Source organism: Puma concolor, chromosome E2 (genome assembly GCF_028749965.1).
Source record: "Puma concolor isolate L17-30 chromosome E2, mPumCon1.1.hap2, whole genome shotgun sequence".
Lineage (NCBI taxonomy): Eukaryota > Metazoa > Chordata > Mammalia > Carnivora > Felidae > Puma > Puma concolor.
The window spans coordinates 1,898,978-1,917,582 of NC_141681.1; the positions used below are offsets into that span (position 1 = coordinate 1,898,978).

Sequence of the window (18,605 nt, forward strand, 5' to 3'; positions counted from 1 at the left end):
CGAGGACCAGTCAAGTGCAGAGCCTGTCCTCTCGGCAAGATGGGACTCCACCGTGCCCCTCCTGTCCCACCCCCCACCACTGCCCCCCGCGGTCCGCAAAGGTCCCGGGAGCCTCATCGAGCGCCACTAAGAACTGGGATCCACAAGCGCTCTCTGCCCCTCAGAGCCTCCCCCTTCCTTCTTCTGGCTTCACATCAGTATTCTGGATCCAGGAGAAGGAAGTCTGGCCTCTGGAGCAGAGAGGGAAAAGCGTATACTCTGTACCTTTAACCTGGCCTCTGAGTGGTATGGGATGTGATATTGGTGGGAGAGGAGTGGACAGTGCTGTCCCAACATCTGGAAAAGAAGTACAGGAAGCTCTTGTGAAATTCGGAGCAGACGCGCGGGCCGGGCCAGGGAGCGGGGCGCCCAGGGCCAGCGAGGCTGAGACAAAGACAGACGCCTTCCCACCTGTCCAAGGAGAAGGCGGAGTGACCAGGAATAGGCCCCAACTACCGCCGCGTGGCCGCAAGACCCTTACGGACTGGGGTTCTCGCCGCCGTTCCAGGTCACCCGTGGCGTTAGTCTGTGACCTGTCACGGCCACGTGGCTGGCACCACTCACCTTCCAGGAGGGAGCGACCTTGCTGCACTCAGAGGCTATCTCTTTGCTATTTGGACATCCATTCCAAATGAAGGATGTACTTGGATACGTTTACAAACAAGCAGCAACTGTCCGTACAGAGGTAAGGCCCCTGGTGCCCGGGGCGTCTGCCTTAGGACAAGGACTACTCATAAACAGGGTGGTCACAGCTCTGCTGTCACGGAGGGCCTGGAGCCACAAAGTGGAAACGGCCAGGCTGGCCCCTCCAAGTCAGTCAAAGGAGGCAAGGACCAGCAAAGGACGGTGCCACCCTGCCACGGTCACGGTCTGGCCCCAAGAACAGCCCTGCACAGGCTCCCGGGCACTGGGCGGGGCTGAGCCACCACCACAGTCCCAGGAAAAGCCAAGACCACACAAGGCCCCACAGACAATTACCTTTCATGAAGAATCGGCAGGTGGGACGCGGCCTCACCTTCCTGTCACTGGGGTCCTTTACTTCGCCCTCCTCCAGATCGTCATCCTGAAACAGAGGACAACGGGACTTAAAAGGCAATCACCTTAACGAGAGAGGGGAGGTGGAGGGCGTCCACCAACAGGCACGGCTTCCCCAGACTAGAAAGGGTATTTTCACGAGACTGGTGTCTCGGCCACTTGGCAATTCAGGTCAGTTTTTCCAAACCTCGATGGGGATACGCCAGAGCTCGTCTACAAGGTCGAGGCGTGACACAAAACACCAAGTAAAAACGCTCCGTGAAGTACGTAATGCTCAGTACAAAGCAGGCTTCTCTGTTTTCCCTCCGGCAGCAATGCTGGGCAGAAAACGGTGACACTTCACACTTTTAGAACTTTGTGCATTTAAACGGTATTTATAAGCCAAAATATTTTGTTCTTAAAACTCAAAACCAACGTCCTCTAGTTTAAGAGTCTAGGGGTGGGGAGGAGGGAGGTCAGGCTCAGACCCAGAACCTTGCCTTCTAAGGCCAGAGCTCCTAACCTTGGCTGCCAAGCTTTGGTGTAATGTGGGAGCTTTACAAACACCAAAGCCTGGGTGGGTTTCACCCCCAGGAATTCCAAAGAACAGCCATGACCCGGACTACTGCTCTGAGCCCTGTCCAGCCTCCACTATCCCAGGGCCTCGGTCACCACAGACCTGCAGACACTCCCCTGTGCCCCTCAGTTGAGACGCCATCTCCAGGGGTCACCCCCAGCCCCAAAGCGGGTATGCAGGTGCCCTGCTGACATCTTTGCTGGGAGGTCCAGGACGGAGCTCCTCACCGCCCCCCTGTCCTGGCCTGTCCTAGCCTGTCCTGGCCTGTCCTGACCCGTCCTACCTGTCCTGGACCGACCTAGCCAATCCTAGCCTGTCTTGGCCTGTCCTGGCCCGTCCTAGCCTGTCCTACCTGTCCTGGCCTGTCCTAGCCCACCCTACCCTGTCCTGGCCCATCCTACCCTGTCCTGGCCCATCCCAGCCAGTCTTAACCTGTCCTGGCCCGACCTAGCCAGTTCTACCCTGTCCTGGCCCGTCCTAGCCCTTCCTACCCTGTCCAGGATGCTCTAGGACAGTCAACCCAAGGGGTCACACAGGGCAGGGCATGGGGATCACCAAAGCGTCTCCCCCCTCATCCAAAGTGCCGCCTGGTCTGGAAGCCACTTCCCCACTGGTGCCCCGCTCCCTCCCAACTCCCCACGGGCCCTCCTGGCAGTGACCTTTCAGAAGCCAGCCCGCATTCTTCTTCCTTCTCCACCGACACTAACACGGACTCACCTCATTTTCAGACGGTGGATGAGTCTCCTGCCTCAGGACCTCCCCACCCCGGCTCCTTTCACCACAGGTCCTCACAGCATGGGTCACGGCCGCCACGGTCCCGCCTGACTGAACAGGGGTTCAGACCAGGCAGGACTGTGACACCGGTCCAAGCACAGTGTTGGGCTTATAGCAAATGGTCAGCAAACATTTGTTGAATGAAAAATACTAAGGTCAAACCCTGGATTTAGGGTGGCTTATCTTTTTTTTTTTTTTTTTTTAGCTTTTCAACGTTTATTTATTTTTGGGACAGAGAGAGACAGAGCATGAATGGGCGAGGGGCAGAGAGAGAGGGAGACACAGAATCGGAAACAGGCTCCAGGCTCTGAGCCATCAGCCCAGAGCCCGACGCGGGGCTCGAACTCACGGACCGTGAGATCGTGACCTGGTTGAAGTCGGACGCTTAACCAACTGCGCCACCCAGGCGCCCCAGGGTGGCTTATCTTTAAAGCATAAATATTTGTATAACTTCTGCTTGAAAAATATTTACTTATTAAAAAAGCATTTTATGGGGCACCTGGGTGGCTCAGTCGGTTATGCATCTGACCGTTGATGTTGCCTCGGGCTGCGATCTCACGGTCGTGGGATCAAGCCCTGCGTTGGGCTCTGTGCTGACAGTGCAGAGCCTGCTTGGGATTCTCTCTCTCTGCCCCTCCCCCACTCGCTCAAAACAAATAAACGTTAAAAACAATAAAAATAAAAAAGCATTTTATAGTGAAAAGAACAAATGCCTGAAAGTTATATCCCTTAAGAGCCAACAGAATAATTTCTTTCTTTTAAAAGATTAAATAATTGGGGCGCCTGGGTGGCGCAGTCGGTTAAGCGGCCGACTTCGGCTCAGGTCATGATCTCTCGGTCCGTGAGTTTGAGACCCGCGTCGGGCTCTGGACTGACAGCTCGGAGCCTGGAGCCTGGAGCCTGCTTCGGATTCTGTGTCTCCCTCTCTCTGCCCCTCTGCCCCTCCCCTGCTCGTGACCTGTCTTTCTCCGTCTCTCTCTCTCAAAAATAAATGTTTAAAAATTAGATAAATAAAAGATTAAATAATTTATTCAAGAATTTTTTTTAGACCTCCAGAACATATTCACATTCTAAGTGGAAGTCCACACCCTTAAAGCACCACCTCCCCACGTCCAACCGCAGGAGGATTTCCTAGGTCTCAGAGATGTGTTTGCTTCCTGCGGCATGATGGGACACCTCTCTCCTCTGGTCCTTTAGAATCTTTTTTTTTTTTTTTTTTTTTTTTTAAGATGATTCCCCATTTATTTTTGAGGAGGCGGGGCAGAGAAGGGGAGAAAGAAAGGGTATCCCAAGCGGGCTCCACACGGTCAGCAGGGAGCCCAACGCGGGCTCCTCGAACCTCGAGATCACCACCTGAGTGGAAATCAAGTCAGATGCTCAAGGACTGAGCCCCCTGGTGCCCCGGGCACCTTCTCTTTACAACTGCTCTCACCCCGATGGCTGCTAGACTAACACCTCAGGTGCTATTTGCTCAAATCGAGGGCAGATTCTTCTTTCTCATTAGGATAACAAAACTCTTCTGAAAGGTTACACCCCATTCAAGTCCTCCTGCTTTACTTGGAAATCAAGGCCCAGGGGTTGAGCTGAGGAGCCCAGGAGGTGGCCCTGCATGGGTCAGGGCTCCCAGTAAGCGCACTGGATCAGATTTAAAGAGGTATTTCTGCAAAGCTGCTACTTTCAATACTTGCCAGAGCAGGGAGGAGACCGGCCCGCCCATCTTAAGACTGGCGAGCGGTCACGTGAGCTGTGTTCCGTGCGGCTGCCAAGAAGGCTCAGGGCTAAGAACGCTCGAACCACACGTAAGGCGCACACGACGCAACGTCGACCCAAAGAACACAAGACGGCATCTACCTACTGGCTGCCGCCGTCTAGTCCCCACACCCACTGGGAAGGAGACAGAGGGCTTCCCTGTCATGTGCCGGACGTATGGTCTCTTCCCTAATTATAAAACAAACAAGAACGATGAAGAGACCACTCAGCGATATAATACCGTGAATTTTTTTCTTTTTTAAGTTTATTTACTTATTTTGAGAGAGAAAGAGTGGGCGAGGGGCAGAGAGAGAGAGAGAGAGAGAGAGAGAGAGAGAGAGAGAGAAAATATCCCAAGCAGGCTTCAAGCTGTCAGCACAGAGCCTGATGTAGAGCCCGAACTCACAAACTGTGAGATCATGACCTGAGCTGCAATCAAGAGCCAGACGCTCAACCAACGGAGCCACCCAGGCACCCCAACAGCTGAAATTTCAACTAACCATTCGTTTATTCAGTACGATGGCTTTTCAAGTGATGGTTAATTAAAATGACTTCAACTGTGCAGCCTCATGCAAACACAGGTCAAGAACGACGTCTCTACAGCCAAATCCACACCACTCAGTTGTCTGCGGCTGTCACATCACGTGTGTCTTTCAGACCTCCTGGTCGCAGGGCCACAAGCTGACACAGCGGAGAGCAGAGGACAAGGAGAGGCCCTAGGGGTCCGCAGTGCACCTGCTGGGTGCACACCTGGGACACCACCCGTGAGGCTCTCGGCGACCTGCTGGGTGCACACCTGGGACACCACCCGTGAGGCTCTCAGCGACCCCCACCCGGGACAGACTAACAGCCCCACGTGGAACTCAGGGGGTGGGCAAGGTTCTCTGGAGTTTTCAGAACTGAGGGACACCAGGCTGCTCGTGTTTCCTTACCAGTGCCCACTCAGGGAAACACACACACAGGGCACACTGCACTTTACCGGCGTTACAAAATAGGACTGCGGGGGGAGACTGGACTTGAATCCTGGCAGTGTGACGACGGACACAGGCCCCACTCGAGCCGGACTGTCTGTCCTCCAGCAGAACAGGCTGCTCCGTGCCAGGCGGTGCGCTCACGGTGCTCCGTGTGGTGCCTCACAGAAAACTACCTCGGAGGCGATATGCCAAATATGACCACGTACGGGCCGCCTGGGGGGCTCAGGTGGGTAAGTACGCGACTTCGGCGCAGGTCATGATCTCTGGTTCATGAGCCCGAGCCCCACGTCGGGCTCTGTGCTGACAGCTGGGAGCCCGGAGCCTGCTTTGGATTCTGTGTCTCTCCTTCTCTCTCTGCCCCTCCCCCGCTTGTACTCTGTCTCTCTCTCAAAAATAAACATTAAAAAAATTTAAAGAAAAGACTTTCATCTAAGAAAAAGAATAAACATCAAAAAACCCCTGACCGTGTCGACAATGGTAGCATAGTTTGACATCTCTGTGCAGGTCTTTATCTTGCTTTAATAAAAACAAAACAGAACAACAAACCAATGCCTGCATATTACCTACACAAGAAGCCACTTCCGCCACAGCGGCCCCAGCACTAAGGCAGGTGAGTGGGCACCACGTGACGGCACCATGGGGGGGGGGGGGGGGCGGGCACGGACACCGTGCCAGAGGTGCTGCATCTGTAAAATGGGGGTGACAATCCTGGTCTATGACCCCTTACCCAACACCCCTGGGGCCAGATGTGGTCTAGGAATTCAGAAGCATTTTGGTTTTAGAAGGCAATATAGCAGGGGTCAGAACAGCACCCCGGAACGGAGGTGGTCATCCTTCTGCGGCGGGGGGGGGGGGGTGCACGACCAGCCACACGAGGAGTAAACACAGGATCACAAACAGCCTCGCATCGTGTCGGGCAAGGTCTGCCACCAGATGAGCGAGGACACCTGTCCACTCTCAGAGCTCCCGGACTCCCCGGCTCAGGGTAAGGACTGTGGCCCGCACTCTTTATGTGCCTGATCTGGTGTGGACTCTCCTCAAATGCGGGGCAGGCAGCTGCTTCCTGGGCTTCTGCGAGGCCACGCAGCAGAGGAGAGCGGGGCCCCTGCAGAGTGAAAACCCTGAGCCACCAGAGGCAGACCTTTCGTAGGAGATACTATGTACCTAGATATAAAAGGAACAGGTAGATTTAAATGGGAGAAAATATAAAATACCACCTGCCAAGAAAACATTTCAAAGGATTTTTGTACGTGTGGGGGCCCGAGAGGAGCGCCGTGGACTGTCCACTGGGGACGGGATGTGGCTGCTGTCCCGCGGTCTGAAAGGCCACACTGCCAGTGTGAGAGCGATCGACAAAAGCAGGTTTGGAACAAAACACATAGCCCACCCTTTTCCACATGGATGACACCAAATTCTATTAACCAAATGGCAGGTAAGATACGAACCCAGAACCAAATACATGAGCAGAAGGAAGGACGGACACACCCAAGAGGGGAGGACCCAAGAGGACCCAAGAGGACCCAAGAGGAAAGGCAAATTGAAGACCCACAAATCTGAGTGCTCCTCGAACCCTGATGGAAGGAATGGTCACGGCCAGACTCGGCAGGTGCAAGAGGAAGGAACCTCACACAGAGGGGTCCATTTCTGCGGGCTCCACCCACTCTTTTGAGAGACGCCCAGGCAGAGACAGAGCCACAGGTAGGGCCGGGGTTAAGTGTGGCTTCCGGAGCAAGTAAGAGACTGCTGATTCAATATGAAATAAGGCTCCCCAGGGACTGGCCATCGGGGACCCTCAGCCTCCACTCCACAAACAAGCCAGGGTGCCCGTATGCAAAATCCCACCCCTACCACAGGAGCAAAGCAGCATTTCCAGAAACATATCTGCATCTGAAAGGTATTTTGGGAGCACACCAAACACGTATAAAGGTAATTCAAGATCTTGGGCACAAATTGTGTGGTTTAGGCAAAAGAAGTTTAAGGGCTTACTCCTCCGCATATCAAGTCACGAGTCCCAGTGACTGGACATCTAAGAGAGGAGAAAAGGCAGGACAAGGCATCACGAAGACGAGTAAAGCACTTGGCTTGTAGACTCTCCCACTCAGCTGTTCTGGCAATTCAAGGCCAGGAGGGCTGCAGGGAGGAGGTGGCAGGTGTGCGGGAGGGGCCTCTGGACAGGGAGCCTGCTGGGTACGGGGACCCTTAGGGGTGACGGCGAATGCAGATTCTCGAGGTAGAAGCCAAACCACGCATCTCCTGCTCACAAAACATCCAGGTGGTTCACTTGTGACATGAGAGGGCTTGTAAGCAGTGGGGAAAAACAGCCCTCTGGGATGGACGCTTTCCGTGAGGCCAGAGGCGACTTTGCAAGGGTTGACTAAAGGGGACCAAGCCAAAGGACCAGCGAAGGCAGGCTGTTTCCAGACCCAAGCGTGTACGTCTGGTTCCCCCTCCATCAGAGACCCGGGCCTGGGAGAGGGAGGGGATACGGCACAGGAACGCCAGCGCGGCATCTTGGTGGGGACAACGCTGCAGTGGGGAGCTAGCGGGGAGTGACGGAGGGCTGGGACCAGGACAAGAGCAGGAGGAGGAGGCCAGGAGCAGCTGCTCCCAGACAGGCCGACGCTCGTCCACACCGGGTCCTACCAACTGGGCTCAGGCAGGGCTGGTCACCGACACCCAGTACAGGAGCCGCCCTGTGCCAATGGCTCTCCGGGGCAGACCTTCCTTCTGCCCGCTGCCACTATACATTTCAATGACACGTACCCCAAAGTAACGGGGGTTTCACCTCTCTGCTCAGAAGGCAGTTAGGGGCTGCCCACAACAGGCCAGTTCTGGCGAGACAGAGACGAGCCGGCCAGGCAGCTTCTGGACTCAGGGGACGTATATTTCCGGAGGCGGGGGAGGGGGAATGACCCCGTAAATTCAGACTGTGCAAATACAACGACGTCCTCAGCCAGGGATAACGGTAGGGGGAGGAGGCAGAGCCCACGGAGAGGAAGCGACATTAAGCTGCCAGTTACAGGGCGGGGTGCAGCCGGACACGGACAAGGGCAGGAACCCAGCAGAGGCGCTCGAAGAGGCTGCGTGTGCTCCTGTCACCATTCACTGGGCCTGCCCTCCGCTTGCGGAGGTCTGTCTCCAAGCGGGGCAAGAGTCCTGCTCTGCCCCGTCACGTCCCTGTGGCGCAGTGACCCAGAGGCACCGTCCGTGGTGTGGGAAGGAGACGGCTTCCGCGTGGCCGAACAAAGCCATCGCCCAGTCTCCTCAGCGCGCTGTTTCCACCTAGGCTGGGGCCCCTCGTGGGAGGGTGTGCGGAGGGCAAGCCAGCCAGCCGGCCAACCTCAGGATCTCCAGGGGCAAGAAAGCCAAATTGGGCTTCTATTCCACGTGCTTTTTCTAGGGCAACCAGCCAACCTCCAGACGATGGGCATTTTCCAGGGCTGCCTCGGTTCAACCCAAGGTCCCGCACCACCACATCTAAGGGCAGCCGGCAAGCCCACTGGTGCGATGACACCACGGCCGTCCGGGACCCGCAGGGAGACACTTGGCCCATACGATCATGGAAAGGTAGGAAAGGAGCTGAACTTCCCCCTAAGACTCGTTCAACAGTTGAAGCAGGAAGAACTCGCAACTGGCCCTCTCTGAGTGGGGAATGGGCCGCCAAGGACCCCTGGGCCACGCCTGGTAATCAGCCCCTCCCTCGTCATCTTCTCAGGACAGAACAAAGACGGGGCTTTTCGCTCTGCAACACTGACAACCACACCCACAGGCGCCTCGGCCAAGAACTTCATCTTCTGCCTAAAATTTCACCCAAATGGATTAACTCGGGTTTCAAGACCTCTCTTCCCTTGGACAGGCCTGTTGCAGAGGTACGTTTTCCAAAACCGGAAAGGCAGCATGGCTGGGAAACCCAAGGACGCCTGCATAATCATACCCTGACAATACCCTTTAAGCAAAGCAAAGGTTATTAGCAGAGCTGCAAGAAAAGAGCTAAAATTCGGAGCTTGTAACCACATACATCGCGTCCCCACCAAGTTCTGTTCTTACGAGCCCAAGTTAGATAGATAAGCAATGTTTAAAACCAGGCACAACCACGGCCTACCAGCACAGGTGAAGACGGAATGGGCACCTAAGGAGGTGTGGTGCTTACTGAGGACTACGGTTAGGTATTTAAGCAGCAACCTTTTCCCTCCTCCAACCCAGAACATTTCTGACAGATTCCACACACCTTCCACTGTAATGACTCCCAGACAAGCAGCGTCGCCTCCCCTGGGGTACCTCCCCCTCCCCCCCCCCCCCGCTTATTTCAATGTGCTCTGTCCCTCTCTCGACTCCTTTGAGTAAAAGCATTACTCGGTAGGACTTCAGGCTCTTTCTCCCCAAAACTCAACTTTTTAAAGATCATGATTACAAAAGACACAAGAACATGCTGTGGGAAAAAGAAAGTCTCTTCAACAAATGGTGATGGGAAAACCGGACAGTGACATGCAAAGGGAAACAGGGCCACTTTCTTACACCACAGACCAAACACACTCAAAACAGATGAAAGACCTAAATGTGAGACCTGAACCCATAGAAACCCTAGAAGAGAGCACAGGCAGCAATTTCTGTGACATTGGCCATAGGAACATTTTTCTAGATGTGTCTTCTAAGGGAAACAAAAGCAAAAATAAACTATTGGGATGACATCAAAATAAAAAGCTTCTGCACACCAAAGAGAACAATCAACAAAACTAAAAGGCACCCTACGCAATGGGAAAAGACATTTGCAAATGACGTATTGGATAAAGGGCTGGTATCCAAAATCTATAAAGAACTTACAGGGATGTCTGTCCTAGTAGGAAGAGGGTGTGTGACTCTTGATCTCAGGGCCGTGAGCTCAAGCCCCACATGGGGTGTGCAGATTACTTAAATAAATAAAATTTACGGGGCGCCTGGGTGGCTCAGTCGGTTGAGCGCCCACCTCTTGGTTTTGGCTCAGGTCATGATCTCACGGTCACAGAGAAGGGCTCCGCACCAGGCATGGTGCCCGCCTGGGATTCTCCCTTGCTGGCACGCGCACACTTTCTCTCTCTCTCTCAAAACACAAATAAAGCAAAACAACTTAAAAAACTCAACACCAAGAAAATAATCCATTGAAGAAATGGGCAGAAGACACGAACAGACACTTCTCCAAAGAAGACATCCAGGTGGCTCACAGACACATGAAAAGATGCTCAACATCACTCACGTCAAGGAAATACAAATCAAAACCATACTGAGATACCACCCCACACCTGTCAGGATGGCTAACATCAACAACACAAGAAACAACAGGTGTGGGCGAGGATGTGAAGAAATGGGAACCCTCTTGCTCAGATGGTGGGAACGTAAACTGGTGCAGCCGCTCTGGAGAACAGCGTGGAGTTTCCTCAAACAGTTAAAAACAGGTCTAACTAGGGGCGCCCAGGTGGCTCAGTCGGTTGAGCGTCCGACTTCGGCTCAGGTCATGATCTCGGGTCCGTGAATTCGAGCCCCGCGTAGGCTCTGTGCTGACCGCTCAGAGCCTGGAGCCTGCCTCGGATTCTGTGTCTCCCTCTCTCTCTGACCCTCCCCCATTCATGCTCTGTCTCTCTCTGTCTCAAAAATAAACATCAAAAAAAACCAAGCAAACAGATCTAACTACCCTACAGCCCAGTAATCCCACTAGTAAGTACCTACCCTCAAAATACAAAAACACTCATTCAAAGGGGTACGCACACCCCATGTTTATTGCGGCATATTTACGATAAACTGTGTAGGCAGCTCTAGTGCCCATCGACTGATGAATGGATAAAGGAGACGGGGTGTAATACACGATGGAATACCATTCAGCCATCAAAGAGTGAAACCTTGCCATTTGCAACAATGTGGATGGAACTAGAGTGTATTATGCTGAGTGAGATAAGTCAGAGAAAGACAAATACCATATGATCTCGCTCGTATGTGGAATTTAAGAAACAAAACAAAAGAGCAAAGGGACGGGGACGCTGACGGTTCCCGGGGGGAGGGGGGCTAGAGATGGGGGAAACGGGCGATGGGGATCAAGGAGGCGCATGGCGTGCTGAGCACCGGGTGATGTAGGGAAATGCTGGATGACTGTATCGAACACTGAAACTAACACCACGCTGCACGTTCACCAACTGGAACTTAAAGAAAAAACTTAGAGAGATAGATCACGATTAAAGTCCTTTCAGCAGCATTATGCATCATGAAAACCCAGCCTATCCGTGTCTGAGAGAGTATGTCAGCAATACCTTCTCCATAACCTGAAGGTCAAATTATTTAAATAAATTGTAACCAAGTGTGATGGCTTGATCAAAAGCTGGCATGTTCGGATGCACCTGTTATCCATTCCTAAGGGCCCCTTCAGGGACACTTCCAGCCGGGACCCTCAGAGGATGGGCTGGGGGGCAAAGATAAAAAGGCCTGAAAGAACAGACAAAACTGGAAGGAAGCTTCTGGAGCCCACCAGTCTCAAGAACCTAACAGGAACTGAAAATCCACAATGGTTTTAGTTGAATGTGAACTCAAATATTATTTGAAGATAGCAGAGAGAGAAACGATGTCTTGTCACACAAACCTAGAACTCAAGGAAACAATCGGGGTCGGGCGTCTGTCTGCCCTCCCACCAAAGCAGCAGACGGTGGCGGGGGGGGGGGGGGGGGGCGTCCACAGGACTTGTGCCAGCTGCTGACCGGCAGGCCCAAGCTCTCTGGGCCTAGCCTGGTCCTCTTCGGGTCTGGCACTCCCGGGTTACCACGGTGACGGCTCCCAGAGTGGTCATGACTTCCCCGCACCCCGCCTCCTCCCTCCGCCTGCCAGCCCCGCCAGCCCCGCCACTCACATCCAGCTCCCCGTCGTCCAGCTCCCCGTCATCGTCCTCCTTGCTCTTCTCCTTGGCGGTCTCCAGGGGCTCCTTGTCTTCCAGGCCGTGAGCACCCGCGGCCCCCTCATCCCCAGGAGCCCCGTCCCCCTTCTCCTCGTCATCCTCGGCGCCAGCCTTCTCGGCCTCGTCCTCCTGCCCGGCAGGGGCCGGCTCCTCAGGGACCTCCTCATCGTAGTCTAACTCATGCTCGTCCAGGTCCCTGGTGACCGACGAGGCCTCGTCCCTCAGGTCGCTCGCGCGCTCTTCCTCCCCGCGAGGGGGGCTCGCGGGGCCTCTGCCTGGGTCCTGGTCCTCCTCGTCAGAGTGACTCTCCTCCTCCTCCTGGCTCAGTCCCGGGGCGGCGTGGTCTTCATCCTCCAGATCGGAAGCCCTCCCCCCAGCTCCGCCGAAGTCCTGATCAGACCCGCTCTCCCTCAGAATGTCATCGTCCGAGAGCCTCTGCTGTTCCTCCTCTTCGTCCTCTGGAGAGCGAGGGTCCCGTTCAGGGCTCTCGGCCACATCCATCGGTACCCACAATTCTGCAAAAGAAAAAGATCGCAGGTGCACAGCACTTAGCAAAACGGAAAGCAAACCTGCCCTGGTTCTCCCGGGCCCACGCTCGGTCCTGACCGGCAGGAGGGCCCGGGACCCGCACTTGGCCCGGCACTTGGCTCCTCCAGACCCCAGGCCCCCGTTCACAGACCACTGCTGCTGCCTGCGCCGGCAGGGAGGCTGGGAGGCCAGCACCACCCACGGGGTCTCCACCAGGCTGCACGTACTAAGCTGGGGGGTGAGTGCCTCACATCTGCGGCAATCTGGCAGAGACCTGGTGTTCTTGTCACAAGTGCAACCCAGTAAACAAAGTAATAAGATAGCTGTTGCAAGGGACAGCTTTTTCAATTCTTCGAGTAAGAACTGAAATTCAAGAAAAGTTGCACGACTGAATGAGACAGCAGAACCGAAGGCACCCCTCAAGGGTCTGAAGCAGAAACCTCGGCCGGCCTTGGGAGTCCCCAGGTCATGGGCTAGCTCCTGTTCCCGAACGTGCTTCTGTAAGCATGGCCCTGACTGTCCCAAAGGATCACTCAGGACAAGCTTTAAAAATGCAGACCTGGGGGCGCCTGGGTGGCTGTCGGTTGAGCGTCCAGCTTCAGCTCAGGTCATGATCTCATGGTCTGTGAGTTTGAGCCCCGCGTCGGGCTCCGTGCTGACAGCTCGGAGCCTGGAGCCTGCTTCGGATTCTGTGTCTCCCTTCCTCTCTCTCTCTCTCTGCCCCTCCCCTGCTCACGCTCTCTCTCCCTCTCAAAAATGAATAAATGTTAAAAAAATAAAATTAAAAAAAAATGCAGACCCGGGGCCTACTCAGAGACCTGTATGTTGGAGCCACCACCAGATGCTCCGAAGGTGGCACTCACTCATGCACCCTGTGACTTCCTCACAGCAAAGTGGAGAATCACTGCCCTAACACAGGTATATCACGGAAAAGGACTCTTGCAGAAAATCTTACATGTTTGAGTAGTTTCACGTGTAAAAAGACTGTCATTTCAGAAGATCTCACTTTTATCTTTACCAATCTGGATTTAATAATAAAGTGTATATTTTTTGGTTTTCCAACCTTGATGCCCATAGACAGTATACTGTTCCATTTCTTCCTTAAAAAAATTTTTTATTGTTTGTTTATTTTTGAGAGAGACAGAGCATGAGCAGGGGAGGGGCAGAGAGAGAGAGGGAGGGAGACACAGAATCCGAAGCAGGCTCCAGGCTCTGAGCTCCAGAGCCCGACGCGGGGCTCGAACCCACAGACCGTGAGATCATGACCTGAGCTGAAGTCGGATGCTCAACCGACTGAGCCCTCAGGCGTCCCTGTTCCATTTTGGAGACTGCACACAGTGGGACCGGAGTATATGTGCAGGAAACCAACACCACTCACCAGCGCAACCTGGAGTGAGTCACTGTTGCAACAGCAGGAATGGCGAAGGGCTCAACGTTCACCTGAGTCTTCAAAGTTATTATTTAAGATGATGTATGTCACAATCATGCTACTTGATATTTGGTACTGGAAGCACACACATATGATTGCATACTTCAATAAATACAGAAAATTATTGGGGCGCCTGTGTGGCTCAGTCAGTTAAGTGTCTGACTTCGGCTCAGGTCGTGATCTCACGGTTCACGGGTTTGAGCCCCTGCATCAGCCTGCTGGCTGTCAGCACAGAGCCTGCTTTGGATCCTCTGTCCCCCACTCTCTCAGCCCCTCCTCCACTCGTGCTCTAGTGTGCTCTCTCTCAAAAACAAGATATATAAAATTATCTTATGCATTTATGTAACTAAAAATTAAACACGTATCTTTCAACGTTTATTTATTTTTGGGACAGAGAGAGACAGAGCATGAACGGGGGAGGGGCAGAGAGAGAGGGAGACACAGAATCGGAAACAGGCTCCAGGCTCCGAGCCATCAGCCCAGAGCCTGACGTGGGGCTCAAACTCACAGACCGCGAGATCGTGACCTGGCTGAAGTCGGACGCTTAACCGACTGCGCCACCCAGGCGCCCCAACACGTATCTTTCAAATTTGTACTTTTGAAAGGAGAACCTGTGTTTAAAGATGCATACCAAGAGCTGGTACCCTAATTGATAGTTAGAAACACTGTTTTTGCAGTTAATGGAAATTATTATAATTGAGCACACATTAGGACAAATCACCTAAAATTTGCCACTTTATAAATCAACCAAATGACCACCGGTAATAGAAATTTACAAACCTGATCATCCATTCATAGCCACAGTTTTGAGCATGATTCACTTTTCAGTCTTCCTAACTGTACTATCCAGAGGTAGGACTGGGGACTATTGGGGAGAATTTTTTAAAAGTCAGTCCTCAAATGGTGGACCCTGCTGAATATCAAGTAGGCCCCCCTGCCCCAGAGAGCACGCCTACTGCCCCCCGTGAGATAAGCGAGGTGCCTGAAAGCTAAGGCCTTTCCACGCTCAGCGGTCAGACAGGGCCAGGTTGCAACAAGCACTCGGGGCCCCTTCCCCTTTCTTGGTGGACAGTAAGCTTTTCCTTTGTGCAGGAGTCCTATGCCCATCTCTGCACAGATCTTCTTACGCTACATATAAGACAGCTCTCCACACGGGGCAGCTGCTGAATCTAGACCTGTGCCCTGTGGGCAACCGGTCACACGGAGCTGGTTACTGAGCCTCAGACGCCCCTACCGGAAACCTGACAAATTCTGATTTTCACATTTTATAGTGTGATGGCAACCCCAGAAAACAAAATGACTTCCCACTTAAATCAATCGACTGTTATCTAAAATTAAATGTCCCCTCAAACTAGATTAAAAATCACACAACTGACAGGCTGCAGAAAATACCTTCCAAGCCTGCCACTGGCCTCGCAACATACTATCCTGTTCACAGCCACGAACTCTCCTAACCTGGTAACAGCTCTTTCCTGGGGCTCATATGCAAACCGGTTTGCACTTTGGTCTCGCTGTCATGATTAGATCCAATCAGACTGCCTTTTAAACTCTGGGAACTTGAAATCAAATCCTAGAGTAATAAATGGAAGAAACACAGTACCTAACTTCAAATACCCGAACTAATGCAAAAAGTGGGCAGTTTACCCGCTGGGGGGCTGCATCTTAATGGGACACCCAGTGCAACAGTGTGGCCTCTGTGTTAGACCTGGACCCCAGCTTCCTAGAGTCGGGACCTTGGGCACACCTCGGGCCACACCTCGGTGTGTCTCTTCATCTGAAATATAGGGACAAGAGTATCTATTTTGCAAGATTGTAACAATTAGATGAGCTAAAGCCTGATCATGTGCCTGACATAGGCTCCACACATTTGAATGTGAACTGAACTGGCGAGAAGTAAAGGTACTCCCCAACTTCTAAGAACCAGACTCCTATCACCCGTCAGACACACTTCCAGTCTCTGCGAGCACTTAGGAGTTAATTCATTCATGGTTTCATCCAACAAACAGCTGTCTACTCGATTCAAGACTGTATCACTGAAACAACTCTGCAATGAAGCTGACAGCCACCACCGCCTGCTGAGAGATGACCCCCCTCCTCCCCCCGTGTCAGGCACCTGACCAATCCTTGTCAGCCTTCCAAATAAACCATGTTCCCGGTCACAGATAAGGAGACCTACACCGCATGGCCACTGAGTGGGTATCTAGGGACCGCAAGTCAGACTGCACCCGGAGTGTGTGGTCAATTACAGAGCCCCGTACTCTGCGTGAGCGCGTGCTACCCGCCGAGGAACCCACCCCTACGTTTTGCCACTGTTTCTATAGGAAATGGGACCTGAGTTCCAAACTGATTTTATAAACTCTTTTTTGGGGGAACAGAACCTACACATAAACTGGGGCCTGCTACTGAACCAGTAGAGTCTGCCTGTTTTTATTTTCTCCCTTTTAAGGCTTTGTGCTGATCCATCTATAACTTCTTAGCCCTCCTACAAAACCACATTTTCGTATATTAACATACCACTTACGTAGTCCATTAGTTAAAAACCAGTTATGAACATATGAAGATCCAACTTGTGACACCAGTCATCTTAAGATCGTCTGCAGTTTGAATCTTAGGCACATAAGCTAAACAGAAATCCAAGAAAAGAACCCCCAAAGGTGCACACCGTTATACTGGCCCCGTGAGCAATGCGGACTCAGATTACCATCTGGAGACGCTGGAGCACTGTGGCAGGAAAGTCACTTTAAGAAGTCCTTATTGAGTGCACACCCCCCAGGGTGTAAATGATGGAAATCAATTCAACATTCCAAGGACACAAAGCTAACTTCCTGACTCTCAAAGACAGTTTTCAGAGCTGACCAGAAGGCAGCAGGGCTACCTAAGGCCCTGTGCCCCCGCCACTAGGGGTTCAGTCCAGTGCACCTGCCACTCTGGGCAAGTGCACCATCTTGGGAGTCAAAGGTTCTAAACTTTGCCAAGAATCCTCAGTTACAGGTGACCGTGCGAGAAGAGCGGAGTAAAAAGTCCGCCCCTTTGGGGGCAGCCCAGTGTTCTCTGGTAGTGGTGCTTAGCCTTTAGGAGAGCAGGGAGGGCTCGTGTCCCTAGAAAAGCGAGAATATGTGCAACGTATCTTCCACTTTAGGGAGTTCAAGACCCCCTGGGGTCCATCCGCTGTCCCCAGATTAAGAGCTGTTGCCTTAAGTATACTGTACGTTACCGTGTTCCAAATCCGTACTTACCACGCCGTCCACAACTGTTGGTCTGCAAAGTCTGTCGGCGGGCCCCGCCCCCACCCTACATGGAGTACCTGAGGAGAAGGGTTCAGACTCACCTCTCTACTCCCCAAGCTCAGCAGACAGCTGGCACCGAGTAGCACGGCTCCACATACTTTACTGTCTAAACGGGGTCACGGTTGAGACTGAAGGGGGGGGCACTATGAACAATTACAACAGCCATTAGGAGGTGCTGTCCTAGGCACACTGGGACGTACGATCCCCCTTAGAAGGCCCTGATAATTTCCTGAGGAGTCGCCTCTCGTCTTTACGGTATGAGGCTGCTCACGGGTGAACACGCTGCACAGAAAAACACGCCAAAGAACCTGCCTATTAGAAACAACCCGAGTCACACGCTGCTGCCCGGAAGAGAAGTGTCACCGGGGGTCAGAAGAAGGCTTGCCTTCCAGGCCCCGTGCTGGGCAGGCTCACCGTCTCTCGGGGCACCTATGTCCTGTTGGAGACAAACTCGGCATGGCAGCCATGTGAGTGCACGCCCCGGGCCACATGCCAGGAACAACACGCAGCCTACGGATGCAGACAGCGACACGGGGCGTCCTCTTGCCACGTCTTCACCAACTCCCAGGCTCGGAGTTTTTACTCGGCTCTTCTCACACAATCACCCTGTAACCGAGGATTCTTGGCAAAGTTTAGAACCTTTGACTCCCAAGATGGTGCACTTGCCCCGAGAACCGAATGACAAGTGTCCATCCATCGCCGTGTTTCCACTGCAGGCTGCTTTGGGCAGGTGACACTTGATAAATGCTTGTTGGCTAAATGGCAACATCTTGTTACTTGATAAACTACCTGTTGCATACCAGAAACTGGAAACAAGCGCTCATTTTTAGAAGACGATGCCAGAACTCAGACGTGCAGTGAGTGGTGTCTCGTCACCCAGCAGCCACTCTGGAGGGCTGCACACGGATTCCAATAGCGACGCTAAAGTGCAGAACGTTTTGGGAACTTCTCTTTTTGAGTGACGTTTGGGACCTTGCCTTCTCACGCTCTAGTGGCCGCAGACGCTCGTGCTCTCAAGGTAGGTCACTCGAGAGATCGCAGGAAACCCAGGAGAGGAGCGACTCAGCCACGTAAGAGGACTTGTGGTTAAATGCAGGGTACGACTATCGAATGGGACTCATTTTCTCACGCGACGCAGGTACTTACGGCCAAAACAAGAGTTCTCAGGAGGCTGTGGCAAAGGAGCACCCGTGAAATACAAGCGTAACCTTTCAGGAAGGTAACTTTTAATAGAGCAATCCCTATTTGAAGGTCTAAGTTCTGGTACATCCAGTTACAATCCTGATTCAAAACGTCACAGGTTCACAACATCTAAAGGAAGGAT

General features: G+C 53.0%; 1 protein-coding gene across 2 annotated transcripts in view; it reads right to left on the reverse strand.

The window, feature by feature from the left end:
* ZC3H18 (zinc finger CCCH-type containing 18) overlaps nt 1-18,605 on the reverse strand; it is a 59,729-nt gene that overhangs the window by 39,805 nt on the left and 1,319 nt on the right. The window contains exons 2-4 of one of the 2 annotated variants that reach the window (XM_086688717.1): nt 11,993-12,552; nt 1,018-1,102; nt 265-336 (exon numbers count right to left, since the gene is read on the reverse strand). In XM_086688717.1, coding sequence (XP_086544843.1) covers nt 265-336; nt 1,018-1,102; nt 11,993-12,538 — 703 coding nt within the window. In that variant the 5' untranslated portion in view covers nt 12,539-12,552. The remainder of the gene's footprint in view (nt 1-264; nt 337-1,017; nt 1,103-11,992; nt 12,553-18,605) is intronic. The other variant, XM_086688718.1, reaches the window with a different exon arrangement.